Source organism: Scyliorhinus torazame, chromosome 5, assembly GCF_047496885.1.
Source record: "Scyliorhinus torazame isolate Kashiwa2021f chromosome 5, sScyTor2.1, whole genome shotgun sequence".
NCBI classification, from domain to species: domain Eukaryota; kingdom Metazoa; phylum Chordata; class Chondrichthyes; order Carcharhiniformes; family Scyliorhinidae; genus Scyliorhinus; species Scyliorhinus torazame.
In genome coordinates, this window is record NC_092711.1 from 262,738,052 (window position 1) to 262,759,663 (window position 21,612).

Below are 21,612 nucleotides of genomic sequence, written 5' to 3' on the forward strand. Positions count from 1 at the left end.
AATTACTGGTTGAAAGGACGCTTACTGTTGCTGGACTGCAGGTCGACTGTTTACTGCTTTAAAGGTGCCTTGTGTATTTTTTTGTGGGCAGTTTTTGCCTGTGGGGGGAGGGTATTTCCCCCCCCCCCTCTCTCTCTCTCTCTCTCAAGTGGTCTTGTTCCTTGTATTTTGCGGTGTTATATATTTCTTTTTTTCCCTTTTTGGTGCTCCGAAAGGGACGTGGGTTAACACTTTTCTGTGTACACAGCTGGAACTGTATTGTACCTGGAGCAGCCTTGCGTTGCTGTTTGATGTTTACATCTTGTTTGATCTTTCGCATCTTAGTGAGACTGCTCCAGTGGGTCGGAGCGGGGGAAGGTGTGCGGGAGAGTGGGGAAATGAGGTCGGGGAAACCATGGGAGTGAGACAAGGGGGCGACGGAGCAATGAGTTACCGGGCTAGCAGATTGGCTAGTCAAGGGAGTCGGGGGGGGGGGGGGTGGAGAATACAGCCAGTGAATGGCAGGGGTGGGATTATCGGGGGATGTTGCTTGGGGGGGGGGGGGGGGGTGGTGAGAGTTATTTTGCTGGGCGGGGCGGGGGGAATCTGAAGTAGGTAATGGAAAGGAGGTCGGGGATGGAGGCAGCCAAGAGGCGAGCCAGGAATGGCACGGCGCATGGGCCGGGGGGGGGCCCAAGAAAGGTTATGGCTGACCGGTGGGGTGGGGGTTGTGCCCCCCAACCAGGCTGATCACCTGGATGTAATTATGTTGCAGGAGACATATCTGAAAGTGTCTGACCAGACTAGGCTAAGGAACTGGATCAGCCAGTTCTAAGTCCAGGGGGGTAGCAATTATGATCAATAAGCGGGTTCAATTTGAGGCGGAGGGCGTAGTTGCAGACAGTGGGGGCAAGCTGGAGGGGAGAAGAGTGGTGCTGGTGAACATGTATGCACCGAACTGGGACAACGTTGACTTTATCAAAAGAGTGCTGGGGAAGATCCCGATCCTAGACTCACGTAAGTTGATAATGGGGGGGGGCTTTAATATGGTCCTTGTCCCGGGGCTGCACCAGTCATGTCCCAGAACGGGCAGACTCCTAGCAATGGCAAGGGAGCTGAAAGGGTTCATGGAGCAAATGGTGGCTGTGGGCCCATGGAGAGCCAGACAGCTGACGGGAAGGGCTACTCGTTTTATTTGCATGTTCATAAAGTATATTCTAGGATTGATTTTTTTTAACTTGAGCAGGGACTGTGTAGGGGAGGTAAAGAATACGGACTACTCGGCAATCACTATCTCGGACCATGCCCCGCACTGGGTGGACCTGCAGGTCGAGGGGGGGCGAATTACCAACGCCTGCAATGGAGGTTAGACGTAGGACTGTTGTCGGAGGAGGGGATATGTGAGAGACTTCGGAAGTGTATGCAAAATTACTTGTAGGTGAACGATACAGGGGAGGTTTCAGCAGCGACCCTGTGGGAGGCGCTGAAGGCAGTAGTGAGGGGGGAGCTGATCTCAATTCGGGCTCACAGGTTCGAGGTGGACAGAGTAGAAATGGACAGATTGGTTAGGGAAATTCACCGGATAGACGAGCATGCAGGGTCTCCGGGGGAGGACCTACTCAGGGAGAGACGGAGATTGCAGGTGGAATTGGGGGCGCTGTCCACGAGTAGGCCCGTGGAGCATCTTAGGAAGGCGAGGAGAGTGGTGTATGTGCTTGGGGAGAAGGCCAGCAGATTGCTAGCGCAGCAACTCGGGAAGAGGGAGGCGGGCAGGGATATAAGTAGAGTGGTTGATGGGGAGGGGAGCAGAGTGGAGGACCCGGCAGGACTGAATGAGGTATTTCGGGACTTCTATATTAAGCTGTACACTTCAGAACCCCCGGAAGAGCCAGAGGAGGTGAAAAGGTTCCTGGATGGACTAACCTTCCCGAAAGTAGGCAGGGGACGAGTGGATGGGCTGGGGGCCCCGATTAGAGCGGAGGAGGTATTGGGAGGCCTGAATGCCATGCAGTCGGGGAAAGCCCCGGGACCAGATGGATACCCAGTAGAGTTTTACAAGAAGTTCTCGGATATAGTGGACCGGTCCTGACAAGGGTTTTTAATGAGGCAAGGGACAGAGGAACCCTGCCACCGACGATGTCGCAAGCCACCATCTCGCTGATACTAAAGTGGGACAAGGACCCGGAATCCTGCAGGTCATACAGGCCAATCTCCCTGATCAATGTGGATGCCAAGGTCCTGGCGATTAGAATTGAGGACTGCGTACCGGAGGTGATTGGGGACGATCAGACAGGGTTTGTGAAAGGCAGGCAGCTGACAGCTAACTTGAGAAGATTGCTTAATGTGATCATGATGCCCTCGACGGGCAAGGAGGTGGAGGTAGTGGTGGCAATGGACGCTGAGAAGGCCTTTGACCGGGGCTATTTGCGGGAGGTGCTTGGACGGTTTGGGTTCGGTTAATTGGGTCAGACTATTGTACCAGGCCCCAAAAGCTAGCGTTATGACGAACAGGATAATGTCAGATTATTTCAGACTACACCGCGGGACCAGACAGGGGTGCTCACTCTCCCCGTTGCTGTTCGTGCTGCCCATAGAGCCGTTGGCGATGGCGTTGAGAGCTGCGAAGGGGTGGAAGGAAATGACATGGGGGGGCGGGGGGGGTGGAGCATAGGGTCCCTCTCTATGCGGACGACCTGCTCCTGTACGTGTCGGACCCACTGGCCGGGAAGGAAAATATACTGGAAACATTGAGGAAGTTCGGCCGGTTTTCAGGGTACAAATTAAATATGGCCAAGAGTGAGATGTTTGTGGTGCAGGCAAGGGGCCAGGCGAACAGACTGAAGGAGCTGCCATTTAGGCTGGTGGAGGAACGTTTCTGGTACTTGGTGATACAGGTGGCACGAGACTGGGGCAGGTTGCATAAATTAAATTTGACTAGGGTGGTGGAACAAATGAAGAGGGAGTTTCGGAGATGGGATGCACTCCCACTGTCACGGAGGGTGCAGACGGTAAAGATGACAATCCTCCCTAGATTTCTGTTCATCTTCCAGTGCCTCCCGATCTTTATCCCACGGTCCTTCTTCAAAAGGACTGGCAAAATCATCATGAGCTTTGTCTGGGCGGGAAAATTCCCACAGGTGAAGAAGGCGATGCTTGAAAGGAGCTGCAGCGAAGGAGGACTGGCATTGCCGAGTCTGATCAACTACTACTGGGCGGCTAACATAGCCATGATAAGGAAGTGGATGGTGGGTAGCGAAGGAGGACTGGCATTGCCGAGTCTGATCAACTACTACTGGGCGGCTAACATAGCCATGATAAGGAAGTGGATGGTGGGTACGGGGTCTATCTGGGAGCGAGTGGAGGCGGCTTCGTGCAGGGGCACCAGTTTGACAGCCCTGGTCACGGCTCCCCTACCGCTGTCGCCGGCCAGGTACTCCACCAGCCCGGTAGTGGGGGCGGGCCTGCGGATATGGGGCCTATGGAGGACGCATGTGGGGGGGGGGGGAGGTGGGTGCGTCTGTTTGGGCTCCAATATGTGATGACCATCGATTCGCCCCCGGGAACATGGATGGAGGGTTTCGAACATGGCGGCGGGCGGGGGTGGGGAGGGTGTACGCAGACAGGTCCCACACCTCCCGCCAATAGGGATCCAGGACAGAATAGTCTCTGGAGGAGAGGGTAGAGTCTCGGATATCTACAAGGTGCTCATGAAGGGGGAAGAGTCCCAGGCGGAGGGAGGAACTGAAACTCAAATGGGAGGAAGAGCTCGGCGGGGGGATGGAGGACGGGCTGTGGGCTGAAGCTCTGAGTAGGGTAAATTCAACCGCAACATGTGCCAGGCTCGACCTGATTCAATTTAAGGTCGTTCACCAGGCCCACATGACGGTAGCTCGGATGAGTAAATTCTTTGGGGTAGAGGACAAGTGCGCTAGATGCGCGGGAGGACCAGCGAACCTTGTTCACATGTTTTGGGCATGTCCTAAGCTTAGGGGGTACTGGGAGGGATTTGCGGGGGCCATGTCCCGGGGTGTTGAAAACAAGGGTGGTGATGAGTCCAGAGGTGGCAATTTTCGGGGTTTCGGAAGACCTGGGAGACCAGGGGGAGAAAGAGGCAGATGTTCTGGCCTTTGCTTCCCTAATAGATAGGGGCAGCAAGGTAGCATTGTGGATAGCACAATTGCTTCACAGCTCCAGGGTCCCAGGTTCGATTCCGGCTTGGGTCACTGTCTGTGCGGAGTCTGCATATCCTCCCCGTGTGTGCGTGGGTTTACTCCGGGTGCTCCGGTTTCCTCCCACAGTCCAAAGATGTGCAGGTTAGGTGGATTGGCCATGATAAATTGCCCTTAGTGTCCAAAGTTGCCTTTAATGTTGGGTGGGGTTACTGGGTTATGGGGATAGGGTGGAGGTGTTGACCTTGGGTAGGGTGCTCTTTCCAAGAGCCGGTGCAGACTCGATGGGCCGAATGGCCTCCTTCTGCACTGTAAATTCTATGAATAGCCCGGCGGCGGATACTGCTGGCATGGAGGGACTCAAACCCCCCGAAGACCGAACTATGGCTTTCGGACATGTCATGTTTTCTGGGTATGGAAAAAAAGTAAGTTCGCCTTGAGGGGATCTGTACTGAGGTTCGCCCGAAGGTGGCAACCATTCATCGCCTTCTTCGTGGGAGAGTGAACGTTAGAAGGGGGGGGGCGGGGAGAGGAAGAGGGGGGGAGTGGGGAGATTAGGGTAGAGTAGGAGGGATAAATAGGCGGGTAGTGTCTAGGGGAGAGAAGCGGGCATGTGCAGTATGGTTTGAAGTAGTGGTTTTATATTGATTGATGTTTGTACATTTCTGTTAGCTGTAACTGTTTACATTGCCAAAATAAACCTCAATAAAATTGTTTTAAAAAAAAAAAGAGATGGACACCCATACTGTATACACTAGTCCAGCTGTGGTTTCATCAGTGTCACATATAACTAAAGCATATACTCCCTACTTTGATATTCAATTCCTCTAGTAATAAACAATATTCTATTGGCTTTCCGAATAACTTGCCGTATCTGCGTTCGAACCTTCTTGATTCATACACTAGGAGATCCAGATCCCTCTGCATTTCCGAAGTCTGCGATCTTGACCTAATTTGCTTATTTTTCATTCTTCAAGGCAAAATTGACAATTTCAATTTGCGCACGTTATAGTTCGTTTGTCCACTCACTTAACCTATCTATAAGCTTTTGTATCCTCCTTGTGTCCTCTTCAGTTTACTTTCCTACCTGTTTTTGTGTCATCGGCAAATTTGGCAACCATTCGTTCAAACCCTTTCTCCAAGTAGTTTGTAAATTATTGAGGCCCCAGCACTGATCCCTGTGGCATGCCTGTCGTTACACCCTGCCTACCAGAAAAAGACCCATTTACACGTACGCTATGCTTCCTGTTAGCTAGCCAATCTCCCATGCCAATATATTACTCCTCGACACGATGAGCTTTTATTTTCTGCAATAACAGTTTATATGGCCCCTTTTCAAATGCCTTCTGGAAATCTAAGTCCAGTGCGTCAACTGGATTCCATTTATCCACAGCACATTCCTTCAGAGATAAATAAATTGAATAAACATCCCTTCCACAAAACCATTTTGATTCTGCCTCAATTTTTTCTAAGTGCCCTGCCATAACAATAATAGCTTCCAACATTTTCCCTGCGACAGATGTTAAGGCAACTGCCCTGTAGTTTCCTGCTTTCTGTCTCCCTTTTTGACTAAAGGAAGTTCTTCATAGTAGTTGAAAATGCTTTATTTTTCATTCTCCCCGTTTCACCCCCCACATCCCAAAGATGTGCAGGGTAGGTGGATTGGCCACGCTAAATTGCCCCTTAATTGCAAAACAAAATGAATTTGGTACTCTAAATTTATTATTAAAAATAAAGAAAATGCTTTATTTTTCAAGCCAGAACTTTCACGTTTCCCCAGAATGTACAACACTGAAGAAGGCTACAGAGCAAATGTCAATATGACGTCTTCCCTTTCAAGGAGTAGGGACAGTCTGAGCCCTGAACATTTTTCTCTCAAATCCATTTTTTACTTGATTTGTTGTAGAGTCGCAGCCCAGGAACCAGATGTTGTGAGAATCTGCTATCCCACTCCTCCAATGTGTTTCCTTCCAAGGAGAACATAGCAGAATATATGTGTCCTAAATGTCCTCCAACAGATTCGAGAACAGAATGTAAATTTGCTGACCTTACAAAACTTGATGGGAATGCAAGCTGTGAAGAGGATTTAAGGTGGATAAGTGAGTCATGGAGCGAGATTTTCTGAGATAGACAAGTGTTGATGCTGGGACTGAATTCCCGTTCCGTTGGGGGCACCAGCCCGGAGCAATTCAAGACATGCTAATGGCCCAGCACTCTGCCCACATGAATCTGGAGCAATTCTCAATCCTGCCAGCGTCTTGATTCGCTGGCGCTAGAGAGTTTGACGTGCTGGAGCTGCTTATAAACTCTCAATTCCCCACACACACTCATTTCAGCCAAGAAGATGGCTCCACGAAGAGCTGCCCTGAGCTTCATGGACGGTAGCTGGACAGGATGCTGGATGCGGTGGAGGAGAGGCAGGACACCCTCTTCTGCCAAGTGGGCAGAGGTACCATCTGTGGATATAAACTGGGCCTGGGTGGAGGCGGCGAGTGCTGTGGGCCTCTCCAGGTGGAATGGCTTGCAGTGTCGCAAAAAGATGAATGACCTCCTTATGTCGGGTTGAGTGAGTCACCACCTCTGTGTCCCTGGCATCACTCCCGTCCCTCAATCCTCTCCCCCGCCACCCCCATCAAAACCCATCTGCTTGCATCCCTCTCGCATCCCACCCTGCACCAAACCCCAACACCTGGTTTGGCCACTTGCCGTACACACACAAGCCACCAGCTACAGGCACCACCAACCCACCCCCCGCGCGTGCTATGTAATTCGCCTCCATGAGTCTCACCATGTCCTTTATGTGTCCCCTAGGAAAAGACTGCCCATAATCGGCAGGAGTGGAGAAGACTGGATGGGGCAAGCCGGACCTCAGGACTCACCCCCACCAAGCAGAGGGCGAAGGAGCTGGCTGGGGAGGTGGAAAAGACTAATATCTCCCAGCCGGAAGTCAGAATGTGACAACCAGTGAGCGCCTAGTGCAAAGGGATGTTCTTATTGCAAGTGAGTCAGCCCTGAACCCCACACCATTCCTACCAGAGATTGCACCATTTGTCTGGTCTTGTCTTGCAGGGTCACCAACAGACGAAGACTCCTCGCATGGGCTCCCTTGCCTTCAGCCACAACGCCAGCACATCCCGGAGGACCAGTCTGGGGACAGCACTGACATATCGGCACTGCGTTCACCTGCACCCTCCAACAATACAGATACGATCACCTCAGTGAGTCATATTAGTGTAGAAGCTCTTGGGTCACCTGGTGCGCATGTCACATACGCAGCAGCACATCAGATGGAGGTAGGGAGACCTGAGGGAGCGGGCAGTCGGAGGCCTGCCTGATCCCAGGAAACAGCCCTAGTCTGGACAGGTGTATTGTTTCTGGTAGTGATGCAGACACAGAGCCAGGGTTTACAGGAAGTCAGCTTCCAGCATCTGCAGGTGCAGTTGGAGGAGTCCAACTGACTAGGAGCAGGAGACTACGTGGTATCCAGGCACAACACTGAATGGGTGGTGACTGGTGGGAACTTTATGTGAAAAAGTCACAATCATAGGTGAAGATGTCCAACGCTTGGGGTACATTTGCAGTCAATGGTTGAGGCTCGGGCAGGGAAGCCTAGTCGCAGGCAGCCATGTACCGGTCCACATGGACATTGCTGCGGCGCTCTAGAGCTTGACCCAATCACAAAGGGTCATGGCTGAGGGCGGTAAGAGCATTGGGCGGGCGCTGACTGACCTGAGTCAGGCACAGAGGGATCTGGCACGGTTCCAGCGGGACGTGGCACAGTGCAAGAGGTGCATGATGAAGGCAGTGAAGGACATGTCTCACTCGCTGATGGACATTTCCCATTCTTAGTGCTGAATGGCTGAGGGCATTGAGACTCTGATTGAGACGGGTGTGGGCCTCCAGGACAGGCAGTGGCATGTGATGGTGGAGCTTCCGGACCTTACTCCAGCCTCGCCTCTGTCCCATGGGGTAGTCTGAGGCAATCAAGCACCCAAGAGGGAAGTGATGGGGCATGTGCCGGTGATTTCCACAGAGGAGGTGCTGGAATACACTGCTTCAGAATCCCCTCCACTGGCGCATCTGATGGGCAGCAGGCAGAACTGTGTGGAACCCTGTCACTTTTGACACCCGAATGTTGGCTGGGCCCGTCCAGATCCAGGCCCTTCAGAAGACTCCACCAAAGACTCCTCCGGTCAAATGGTGAGATATGCAGCTGGCCGATTCCACGTCTGATGTTCTGTCTGGGGTCACACCTAGAAGGAGCAGAAGGCCATATAAGATAAAGTTAGACAACATTTAAATTGGCTTGGGTTCCACACTGAGGTTAGAGGTAGGGGTCAAGGCACGAAACTGTAAGCTGGCACACCTTTCCTCCAAATCTGCGGCCTGCTTAGTTGCGGTTTTCCATGACACGTATGAACCCCCCCAAAACAACATCCTCATCCACACCACCCTCACTCCCGGCCCCAACTCACATGCACATCCTCACAGGCCCGTGATCTGATCATTCATCTTGTCTTGTGTCTTTCAAAGAACAAAGAAAAGTACAGCACAGGAACAGGCCCTTCAGCCCTCCAAGCCCGTGCCGACCATGCTGCCCGACTAAACTACAATCTTCTAGATTGTAGAGGGTCCGTATCCCTCTATTCCCATCCTATTCATGCATTTGTCAAGATGCCCCTTAAATGTCACTATCGTCCTTGCTTCCACCACCTCCTCCGGCAGCGAGTTCCAGGCACCCACTACCCTCTGTAAAAAAAACTTACCTCGAGCATCTACTCTAAGCCTTGCCCCTTGCACCTTAAACCTATGCCCCCTAGTAATTGACCCCTCTACCCTGGGGAAAAGCCTCTGACTATCCACTCTGTCTATGTCCCTCATAATTTTGTAGACCTCTATCAGGTCGCCCCTCAACCTCCTTCGTTCCAGTGAGAACAAACCGAGTTTATTCAACCGTTCCTCATAGGTAATGCCCTCCATACCAGGCAACATTCTGGTAATTCTCTACTGCACCTTGTCTAAAGCCTCTACATCCTTCAGCCAGTGCCACAGCCACCCCCTACACCGAATGAACCGAGCAGTGACAGGGATAGCAGCTCGGACACCTGCCCTCCGCCGGAGCTCGAGTCAGAGGATGACCGAGATTTCCTTTCATGGCTGTATCCAACACCCACCATCATCCCAGAGACACTCGCCTCGACACTTTAGTGAAGAGCTCTTGGGACACTCTCTTGTGCGAACCACACAGCTGATCCAGTACAGTTGGTGGAGTTGAAACACCCAAAGGGGCAAACGGTCGGAGGGCAGACCTACCCCAGTGACTAGCTGCCGTCCTGACGGGTTTCGGGCTTCTGGAATGGACTGTCCCATCTGTAGTGGAGTGGCAGCTGCAGAGCCAGGGACTACATGAGTGGCTGTCGACGAGAATCCAGTACCTGCAGGTGCAGTTCGAGAAGTTCAACTGCATGCAGCAGCAGGAGGTGGTGCCGACAATGTGTGCCACCAGTTGGTGTCCTCATTGGGGACGAAGTTCGTGGCTATGGATCAACATGTCTAAGGCCTGAGGCATTCTATGCAGGCGCTGGCCGAGGCCCAGGACAAGGTTGCTGTCTCACAGGCAATCAAGTGCCAGAGCCACCTGGACATTGCAACGGCGCTTTTCAACGTGGCCCAGTCACAGCAGGCCATGGCTGTGAATGTCGGTGGCATTGCCCTACTGCTGGCTGATGTGGGGCAGACACAGAGGGAGGTGGCCCAGTCCCAGAGGGAGATGGGGCACTCACTGGCTGAAGTGACACAAACCCAGAAGGTGGTGGCACAGTTGCATCGTGATGTGGCAAAATCCCAGACGGAGATGGTCCACTTCCTGTGTCCCATGGCCACGAGCGTGCAGACCCTGGTTGAGACCAGAGTGGTCATCCAGGACTGGCAACGGCAGGTGGCAGGGGAGCCTCAAGGGATAGCTCAGCTTGTACCTCTGTCCCATGGAGTAGCTCGGGGGCTATCAGGAGCCCCAAGGGAGGAGGACGTGATGGGGCCTGTGCTGATGACTCCCGCAGGGGTGGTGCCAGAATGCCGCAGCACCTCGTCTCCTCTTCCCCCCCCCCCCCCCCCCCCCAAACTTCCCCCCCCCCCCCCAACTCCACCCTCGTGCATCTGGTGGTCCAAACGTGGCGGCACGCCACCCGAGCAGCAGCTGGGCCCGTCCAGACCTGGTCACCTCAGAAAACGCTCACCAACAAGGACCCTGGACGCAGGGCAGGAATCACAGCAGGCAGCCTACCCTCCTGCTGTACCATCTGGGGGACTACCTGGACATAGCATTAGGGCCCGTACGGCTAGAAAGGTAGACTTAAGGTGGCATGGGTGCAGGGCACGCTTTTGTTATAGAGGCTAGGACACAAATCTGTAAATAATTGGTCACATTAAACACCTGTTACCAGTGTTGCAATCTGCCTTGGTTCTCTGTCTGATGGGTGTGAGGAGTGGGCTGGTCTGGGTAAGCCAGTGTGGGTTGGGGTGAATGGGCGGACGCCACCCCAAGGACCCGAAAGGACCGTGTGATGGAATGGCCAGCTCGCATGCAGGGATCACCCAGGTGGACAACCCAAGTGCTACCATGGGTAGGAATCAGACACTGGCATACAATGCAGAGCACCAGAGCTCATCACAGAGTGGGTTATCATCATCCTCCATCCCATGGACCAGACCCGCTGTTACTGCCAATCCAGGGCCCACACCCACAGGATCTCAAACATGTCAGGAATATTTGTGTGCCAGGATGAAGGTGTCATGCACACAGCATGGGTATCGGGCATAGAGGTGAATAATGCATAGCAGATGGTCACACACCAGCTGCACGTTCATCGGGTGGTACCCCTTTCGGTTTGTGTAGAGCGGCCTGTCATCTGCAGTTGCCCGTAGGGGGACATGCATCTGTCAATCACCCCCTGGATCCGGGGCATCCCGGCGATGGTGGTGAACCCCGCAGCCCGGGCAGCCTGGTGCGTTCAATCCATATTGAAATGGATGTTTGAGCCACCTGGGCTCTGACGGAGCAGATGCACCTGTGCACTGATGTCTGAGATCTCGGACAGGGCCCCACTCGGTGCCTGAATGTAGCACGTTGTGTAAACGTTCAAGACGACTCACCTTGACAGCCATCAGGAGTGGGTGTCCACCCCCATATCCCTGCAGTGCCAGGTGTGCCAACATCTGGCAGATATATTGTACTGTCTCTGCTTAGGAGTCCGCAACGGCATGCCCGATCCGGCAGGTCCGAGAACGACAGGCGCTGCTGGAACATACGAGGCCGCATGCGGCGCCTCCTTGGCATCTCCTCCTCAGCCTGTTGGTCGGTTCGCTCTCCATCCCGGGCGGCTGCCACCTGTTTCTCTGCTGCGTGCTCCACTGCTGCAGCTTCTTCCTCGAGCAGCGCCAGCTCGTGCAGCCGCAGGGCATCCACCAGGGCTGCGGTAACTCGCAGGAAGGCCACCATTGCTGGTTGAATTCCAATGTCCATAATCTGCAGGGGGTGAAAGACTGACATGTTAGTATGGTGCGTAACGCCATGCCCAACCATGTCCATCGAGCTGTGCAGCGGCCCTGGTTGGCACTGGGCACTGCCCCCGCGTAACCCCACCCCTGGCCCCGTCTGTGTGCGGAACCGTGGAGGCCTCCGGCCCTGGTTCCCATCACTGATGCCAGGCGTACCATCAGCTGGCACTGCCCTCGCCAGCCATACTCTCCATGGCCCCTGTAGGGGCTACTGTGGGTGTTGTCCTGGGTGGGCTGCTGGTGGAGGGGGAGGAGGTGTGGTTGGGGGAGGGAGGGGGGCGGAGGAAGTGTGGGAGGGGGGGGGGGGCATACTACCAGTGTCATTGCAGAACCAGGGGCCAGGGTGGGTGGTCAGTGAGTGCACAGCAAGATGGCCACGGTAATGGTGGTTCGTACCTGGACGCCCCAGTCCCATGGGGGGTCACGCCGGCATCTTGGCCTGTTTCCCCCGTCATCCCTCCTTCTCTCTCTCCCCCCCCCCCCCCCCCCCCCCCCCACCCACCCACCACAGCCAACCCAGCCAGTATCCGGCTCTCTAGCCCACATTTGCTCCTCTCTGTGTCCTACCTCTTCTCTCTCCTTCATCAGCCACAACGCCGTTTTCACTTTTTAAAAGCACAAGTGAACCGCGCATTGCAACTCATCCTATCGGAGGAGGAGAATTGTGGAGGCCCCGGAGAATACAGGGTGGCTAATATGCAAATGATGTTTACTGTGCATGCGTTTGAGTATGCATTGACACCGCGGTCAAGGTTACGGAGAATCGTGATTTGCCGTCAAATCGGTGCCCGTCGCGATTTTGTCGTTGGAACTGATGCTCCGTCCAATCACAATTCGCATTTTTGCCGTCGGCCAACAGAGAATCCTGTCCCATGTACATTAAATTGAATTGGTTGAAATCTGGCATTAGTGATGCTGCAGATCTTCATTCACGCGACCCTTCTGACTGAAGGTCGTTCAAAATGCTTCAGCCTTGTCTTTTGCATTGGCATGCTGGACACCCCCATCATTAAAAAATGTGACAATTGTAGAGCTTCCACCTCCAGTAAGTTGTTTAATTATCTATGATTATTCTTGGTTGGATGTGGCGCAGAACTGCGGAGTTTATTTCTGATCCGTTAGTTGTGGAATTGCTTATCTCTGACTAACACTTGTTGCTGTTGGTATGCAAGTATTCCTGAGTTGTAAATTCTCCAGGCTGACGCCTAATTTTGAGGAATGCCTGGTGCTGCTCCTGGAGCATAATAAGGCAAGGCATGAGGTGATTCACTTTGGTCATTAGAATAGAAAAACAGACATTTTTTAAAGGCGTGTCACTTGTATCTGTCGATGTTCAGAAGTACTTGAATATACTTGAACAAAGAACACAAAGTGAGCCTTCAATTACAGAAAGCAATTAGGAAGCCAAATGGCACAATGGCCTTTATTTGTAAAGGGATTGGAGTACATGAATAAGGAAGCCTTGCTACAACTGTACACAGTTTTAGTGAGACTGCATTTGGAGAACTCTGCAGCTTTGCTCGCCATATATTGGGCAAAATATATTTGCAATGGAGAGAATGCTTCACATGTTTGGTGCCTAAGATGGGTGGGTTCTCCCATAATGAAAGGCCGAGTAAATTGGATCTGTATTATCTTGAGTTTTGAAAAATGTGAGGTGACCTCGGTAAAGCATTCAGAATTCTTTGGAATTCTCTAACTGTGTTCTGGATGCTCCATTGAATCTATTTAAGACTGCTGCAACAGAGATTTGATAACTAAATGAAAGCTGGTCAGCAATATTTTCTTATATAGGGATAAATTATGCTCCTTTCAAGATAGGAATTCACGATAATTAGATAATCACGAGATATGGTGAGTGGGCAGGCATGAAGCCAAAGATCCGCTTTGATCATAGAGAACAACGGAACAGGCTTGAGGGTCGTTTGGTCTACTATTTCCTGTGTTCTTTAGAATGAGGAAGGTAATTTAAGCTAAATTCAATAATTTTAAAGGGTCTGCAGGAATAAAAATACCTGGGAGTATACGTAAGCTACATAAGGATGGCAGAGATAGTTTTGAAGGCTGTTCGAAAAAGAAAACGGGGTTATTGACTAAGTACAAGATTAGAGTATAAAAGTGAAGGTAAAGTTATGCTCAACCTTATAATACATTGTTTAGGCCTGCGATAAAGTATGGGCAGCACACTGGGAAGAATTTCAAGGACTTCGAATGAATGCAGGGGGCTGAGATTTCAGTATCAGGAAGAAATAATTTAATGTACTGTATGCACTTGAGGAGGTGCCCTTGGGTTACAGATGCCTTTGTAAGTACATCCCAATAGTAGTCACTTTATCTTTGAGAGGAGGAAAGGAATTAGAAGTGTGGAAAATGTGGTGAGGTAGTATTTATTTTTTAACTTTGAATTACTCCTGTGCAAAACAAGTTACCAGCTCTTTTGACAGCTCCCAGATTTTTCTAACCTATAGGTGGTTGAAAGTATTCGCTTCCTATATCCATGGTACAATTTATTATCTTCTAAATTTGAAATTCTTCTTGCTCTGTTCCAGATTTAATGCCATTAAATGTGATTTCCTATCTTGAAAGGAGCATAATTTATCCCTATATAAGAGAATATTGCTGACCAGATTTCATTTAGTTATTGATAGCAGAGTGAAGGAAGTGAGTGGGATCCCCAGTTGCACCGTGGAAAGATTGAGTTAAGAGCTACTGTTACTTTCTATACCTGTGGCAAAGAATGGTTAATTGTCCCAGAAGGCAGTAGGTTGTGATGCAAACTTCCCGTTTAATGTTCGATTTCCCCTCCGGTTTCAATTCCATAATTTTGTACTGCTTTAAGACATTTTCCATTTTTGTGCCAGATGACGAGCATTACTAGTGGTTGCCTTACATTTCAGGTTTCATTTGCACTCTGATCCTGACTGTTTCTTTTAATCTGATTGATTTTACTGCTTGTTATGGTTAAAGTCACCAGAAGAACTGCCCTAGTTTGGTAACAATGATGTATGTGAGTGGTGTGTAAATACGCATATGAATGGGAATTTTATGTTGCTATCATAATCTGAGAACTTGTTTAAAATTTCTGTATTACATTGCTTAATAAAGATTTAAATTGCCCAATAGAGAGATGATAACATTTTCCATTCCCCCCGCAGAGTTTGGAAATGTTGTATGCAAGGCTTATTGCTGGACATGATGGCTGCTCAGATGTACATGCACTTAAGAATGATGTGGAAAAGGACCTCTTCAAAATTCACTCCTATCAGGCAGAATCAGTATGTGCATGTATACTATATTTTTACAAAATAATTTTCTGCCATTTTGAATTATTATTTCATGTAGAAATTGTCACCGTATTCATTCCTGGGTGCGTTTGGCAGGGCTTACAGAAATGGTAGCTTCTTTGGAAGTAATATCAAACAAGCAGTTATGGTTCCTGATCAGTCTAGGATGCTCTAAGTTATGAAAAGAATATGTTGGTGCAGTTGCAATGTGTCTCAAAACCTTTCGGCATGAGAGTTAGGCTGGCAATGTTCTAGTGGTGTCATGACGCAACTACTCTTGCAACAGTCATTGGTAACCAACAACATTTGCGGCTGTTGATCAGTCTCAAGGCGGCACCAAGCCCCTCTTGGACTGCCTTACTTGTCACTCATTCATTTGGTTCCTTTGTACAAGTCAGCATCAAAGATTTCTGGTGGAATATCCGCTGGGGAAATAACCGGAGCTTGAGGCAATAAATATCTCCTCAAAATGTATGATAAAGCAGATGCTGGAAATCTGAAAGAAAGACAAAAAACTGGAAATAGTCAGCAGGTGCTTGGGGAGAATCAGAGTTAACATTTAAGTTATTGACCTTTCTCAGAACATGTTCCTGAATTAATACTAGCAGTGACGGGCTTTTAACTGGGCATTCGTCGATCGCTTAAGGGCTTGGAAGAAAATCCACAGAACAGGAAGGACATCCATGGGTCTTCCAACCTTCAACTTGATCGGGGCAGAATTGGGAAGGTGGTGGGGTGCCCAACTGTCAACCTCCCACCTGATTAATTATGCCCTGCAACCAAACTCATCCCCAAGCGTGGCACAAGATCCTACCCAGTATTATTGTGGTCAATATTCTAATTTTGTTCATGCAATCTATTGATTTTTCTCTCTCCGTTGTTAGGCTGTGGCTCAGTGTGATCATAAGAATGCAGTGACTTGTATCCAACGCTGTAAAGATATGCTACTCAGAATGCCCAAAGAGGTTTGTTAATGCGTTTAACATTTATGTACTGGTTATGGTCACTGTCAAATGTCATTTTTGCACTGCTGAAAATTACATTTTCCAGTGGAGTTTGGATTGAGTTTAGCAAGCCTCAGGATTTATGTTTGATTCAATATTGAGGCATCTTTATCACCAATACAAAACCGAACATATCTGAAATGAAATAATTCAGAAAATTCTAATGTCATCAGGAGGCAACATATTCTGCTTGCTAAGTTCACTTTGGGATATTGAACCAAAAGCTAATATGTGTTTTATTGGAATAGTGATATGTGTCTTAAGCAGACGTCTTTGCAGATAATAAACAATGTATACTGCATTTACAGATCTTTCTGTACGTACACCTAACATCAATCTGTCAAAGCACTAATAGGAGACCACACTTTGCAAATACCTAACAAGTATGAAGGAAAGTTGCTTCTATAACCAATGGTCTTGCAAAGTGGCCAATGTGACAGCGATTAACAGAAAACATCCTATTTATCTCATGAAAGAAGTAGGCCATTTGACCCATTGTATCTGTGAGGGTTGGAAGAGAGCTATCCCGTCTAATCACCTTTTCCAGCTCTTTGTAAGTTGCAGCACTTAATCTGAGTACTTCTACTGGGGTTTCTGCATTTGCCACCCATTAAGGCAGTGAGTTCCAGACTCCCAGCGCCATCCAGATGAAAAGATTTCTCTTCAAATCCTTTTGAACCCTTATACAGCTTACTTTAAATCTAATTCTCTGGTTATTGATCTCTCTGTCTGTGGCCTTCATTTGATACAATTTTTGTTCCGGCATTAATTGCTTTCCGAACAATCGTTCCTAGAAAATACGGAAATTATTGTGAAGTGAGTTCTCCAGATGGCTTTATGCAGTAATGCATCACATGCTGTGGTCCTTAACTTAAAAACTTAAGTGACCCATGTGCGAATCCTAAAATTACGTGGAGTGGTGCAGTTGACCTTGATGTCTCCAGGATGTGGAGGTGACAAAGCTCTTAAGAGTCCCTGCTTTTGATCATTATTCAGCAGCCTTTGTTGGAAGGTTGTGTTTGCTGGAGGGTGCACTCCATGCACATGCAATTTCAGTGCCTGGATTGGATTGGATTTATTGTCATGTGTACCGAGGTACAGTGCAAAGTATTGTTCTGCGTACATTCCAGGCAGTTCGTTCCTTACATGAAAAAACATAGGACATGCATAAATACATAGGCACAGGCATTGGGTGGGTATACGGAGTGTAGTACTACTCAGTAGAGAATATGTGTGAAGAGATCAGTTCAGTCCATAAGAGGGTCATTCAGGAGTCTGGTAACAACGGGAAAGAAGCTGTTTTTGAACCGATAGTGCGTGTTCTCCAGTGCGTGTTCTCAGACTTTTGTATCTCCTGCCCGATGGAAGAAGTTGGAAGAGAGAATAACCCGAGTGGGAGGGTTTTTTGATGCAGCCAGATAGGATGCGTTCTATGGTGCATCTGTAAAAATTGGTAAGAGTCAATGCGGAATTTCCTTCATTTCCTGAGGAAGTATAGGCACTGTTGTGCTTTCTTAGGCAAAGCGTCATCGTGGGTGGAGCAGGTCAGATTGTTGGTGATGCGCACACCTAAGAATTTGAAGCTGTCAGTCATCTCCACCGTGGCACCGTTGATGCAGACAGGGGTGTGTACGATACTTTACTTCCTGAATTTAATGACCAATTCCTTAGTTTTGCTGACGTTGAGGGAGTGATTGTGCCGTTACACGATACCACTAGGTTCTCTATCTCCCTCCTGTACTCTGACTCATCATTGTTTGAGATCTGACCCACTATGGTTGTGTCATCAGCAAATTTGTAAATGGATTTGGAGCCAAATATTGCCACACAGTCATGTGTGTATAGGGAGTATAGTAGGGGGCTAAGTATGCAAGTCTTGTGGGGCCACGGTATTGAGGAATATCGTGGAGGAGGTGTTTATGCTTACTGGTTTTGGTCTATGGTTGAGGAAGTAGGTTTTGGCGTTTTGATATTAGCTTGGCTGGGATTATGGTGTTGATGGCGGAGCTGTAGTTAATGAATAGGAGTCCTTTTTGTCGAGATGCTCCAGGGATGAGTGTAGGGCCAGGGAAATGACATCTACTGTGGACCGGTTGTAGCGGTATGCGAATTGCAGTGGATCAAGGCATTCTGGGAGAATGAAGTTGATGTGCCTCATGACCAACCTTTTCAACCACTTCATAATGTTAAATGTCAAGGCTACCGGACTGTAGTCGTTGAGGCACATTGCCTGGTTCTTCTTTGGCACCCATATGATGGTGGTCTTGAAGCAGGTGGGAACCTCTGAATGGAGTAGGGAGATGTTGAAGATGTCCGCGAACACAGCCAGCAGTTGGTCCGCGCAGGATCCGAATGCACAACCAGGGACCCATTAAGACCTGTTGCTTTACGAGAGATGACTTTCAAGAAGGCCGATCTGACTTCGGAAGCTATGGCAGTGGGTATAGGTGTGTCTGGTGATGCTGGGGCAGTTGACAATGGTTTGATAGTTTTCTGCTTGAACCGAGTGTAGAATGCATTGAGTTCTTCTGGGATGGGTGTGCTGCTGCCGGAGATTCTATTCTGCTTTGCTTCGTAGCCAATTATATTGTTTAAGTCTTGCCATAACCGACGAGAGTGGGTATTGTTAGTCTGTGACTCTAGCTTCGTCTGGCATTGTCTCTTGACATCCCTGATCGCTTTGCGGAGGTTATACCTGGATTTCTTGTATAAGTCAGGGTTGCCTGTTTTGAATGACTGAGACCTGGCCTTCAGTAGGGAGTGAATCTCCCGATTAAACCGTGGTTTCCAGTTACGTACTACCTTCTTGCACACTTGCTGATGAAGTCTGTGAAAGTGGTGGCATTCTTGTTTAGGATGGCCGCTGAGGTCTTGAACATGGACTAGTCCGCTGACTCCAAGAATTCGTGTAGGAGCTCTTCTGTTGCCTCAGACCAGCATTGCAGACCTTCCTAACGGGATTTTCCCATTAAGTTTCTGCTTGTATGCCTGGAGAAGGAGCACTGTCTTATGGTCCGATTCTTTGAAGTGCGGTCGGTGGATGGATTGGGAGGCGCCTTGATGTTTGTGTAGAAGTCGTCGAGATGTTGCTGCCCCTTGTGGGACAGGAGGTGTGTTGATGGAATTTTGGCAGTACACTCTTGAGGCTGGCCTTGTTGAAGTCTCCAGCCACGATGAACAAGGCCTCCAGGTATTCTGTTTCACTGTTATTTATTCATCGCGGTGTACAATTCATCAAGCGCCTCCTTCCCTTCCGCCTGGGGTAGGATGTAGACCACCGTGATAATAGCAGAAGTGAACTCACATGGAAGGTAGTATGGGCGGCACTTCACGGTCAGGTATTCCAGGTCCGGGGAGTAGTAGTCCGCCAGGGTTGCCATGTTAGAGCATCAGGAGGAGTTGATGAGGAAGCAAATCCCTCCACCCTTCACTTTGCCCAATGATGCTGTGAGGTCCATCTGGTGAATTGAGAAGCCGCCAGGTTGCATGGCAGTCTGGTGAGGCAGGGTTGAACCATGTCTCCGTGAAACAGAGCACTCAGCAGTCTCTTACTTCCCTCTGAGAGGTACGTCCAGTGTTAAACTTGTCCAGATTGTTTTCGATCGCTTGGACGTTTGCCAGGAGTATGCTGGGAAGAGGAGTCTTGAAACCGCGTTGAATGAGTAACCATTTTTCAAATTTTAGAGTATCCAATTCGTTTTTTCCAATTAAGGGGCAATTTAGCATAGCAATCGACCTGCCCTGCACATCTTTGGGTTGTGGGGGTGAAACCCACGCAAACCAGGGAGAATGTGCAAACTCCACAGTGACCCAGAGCCGGGATCGAACCTGGAACCTCGGCACCGTGAGGCAGCTGTGCTAACCACTGTGCCACCATGCTGCCCTGATTGAATCTTACCTGCAGACCACTGCATTTCCCTTGGTTGGCGGCTGTTTCTGGATGGTCCCGGGATCCAATGGGAGAAGTCTGACCTTGTGGAAGGTAAATAATTGCGTCTGGCAGGGTTATGGGGGCTGGTTGCGATTTTGGGGTCTGGTCTGAAGGTATCCCGGGTGCTGGTTGCGATTTCGGGGGGTGGGGGCATGATCGTGATCCGGTCGGGCCCCAGGGTTCCGCGAGGACTGGTCTTCCTTGCGTGGGTTTGGTTTTTCAAGTGGGGTCTCTGCCGTTTTGGGGGTCTTTAGTTCGGCTTTCGATTGCTGGCCTGTGACGTCATGGCCAGTATCATCGCAGGCAACTGCCTGCCTTCATTGATGGCACAGATTATCAAGGACAGAAAAAGAACACACCACACAACACTCCCTCCTACTCTAGCCTATTAGCCATTCCCTCCTGCCTCCACTTTATGCCTCCCTTCATTGCTCCCTCCTGCTTTCCGCTCGCCTTCTCTCGCTCTCTTTGCCCCTTCCTCCTGCTGCTGGCTTTCCTCTGCCAGTGCTGTCTGTCTTCCTTCACCATTCACATCACAACTACCCCAACTCTATTCGCTGTTTTCCTCACTATCTTTGCTGCTTTCCTCCATTTCCTCTACCATTTATTCCACTTCTGCTTTTCTTCACTTTTTCCTCCTACCTCAGTTGCCTACCTCTCTTTGCTGCTCCCTCCTACTCGTGCAGCAAAGAGAATGGCGAAGAGAGAAGGAAGCATTGGAGCAAATGGCGAGGAGGGAGCAAGCAGGAAGTGCCGGAGCAGGGAGCCGGCGATTTTGGAAAGCACATGGTAAGCAATTGACACACAATAATAACATCGGGCAGGAGAAACAACACTTGCACGAGTGGAGAAAGTGGGAGACCAGATTGCTTCAGTAGTTCAGCAGTAAGAGTTCAGTGGAAGAAGGAAGCACAAGTAGGGAAAAATATCAATGGACTGGTCGATGAAATGACAAATTAAATTTAATCTGTGGAAGTGTGAGGTAGCACATTTGGTAAGGCTCACAAAACAACATTCATGTGAATGTCCATTAAATGGTAAGATACTGAGAAGTGTAGAACAGTGGGACCTTGGGATTGCATGGCAACGGATCCCTAAAGATAGTAGGAAAGGTAGGTAAAGTGTTAAGACATATGGGATATTTTAGTTTATTAACAGAGGCAATAAATATAACTGCAGGAGGCTATGCTAGAATTGACCATAGTGGGACATTTTGGAAAGTGTGTGGTGGATCCGCAATAGCGATGTCAATTGTGGGAGAAATGGTGCATATGCTGAAGGACAAAGTGAGACCCGGGTTAGTGTTCCTATTCAGTGGCAGGAATTAATGTTCGTGACTAGTCTGGATGTGTCAATATTAGGTATGGACGCAATGAACTTCACAGTTAAAGAGTCCACAATGACAAGATTCAGATGTAATAAGTGATGATTTGGGCAAATTACAGTGATACTTGCTGGATTATAATTATGTCTTAGTCCAGCAGAGGGGAGAAAAACAATATTTTATCAAATTACAAACAGTGCGAGAAACTTAAATTTATTTGCATGCAAAGAACCCACATCGATCTGATGTCTGTGATGAATGGTGCATGATGAAATCATTGTGGATACTGTAGCACGGTGGTTAGCACAGTTGCTTCACAGTTTCAGGGTCCCACGTTCGATTCCCGGCTTGGGTCACTGTCTCC

General features: G+C 49.4%; 1 protein-coding gene across 1 annotated transcript in view; it reads left to right on the forward strand.

Annotated features, from left to right (window-relative positions):
• The window catches only part of tex11 (testis expressed 11), a 447,334-nt gene that overhangs the window by 79,739 nt on the left and 345,983 nt on the right, over positions 1–21,612 (forward strand). The window contains exons 7-8 of the mRNA XM_072501531.1: positions 14,861–14,980; positions 15,874–15,954. Of these exons, the coding sequence (XP_072357632.1) occupies positions 14,861–14,980; positions 15,874–15,954 (201 nt within the window). The remainder of the gene's footprint in view (positions 1–14,860; positions 14,981–15,873; positions 15,955–21,612) is intronic.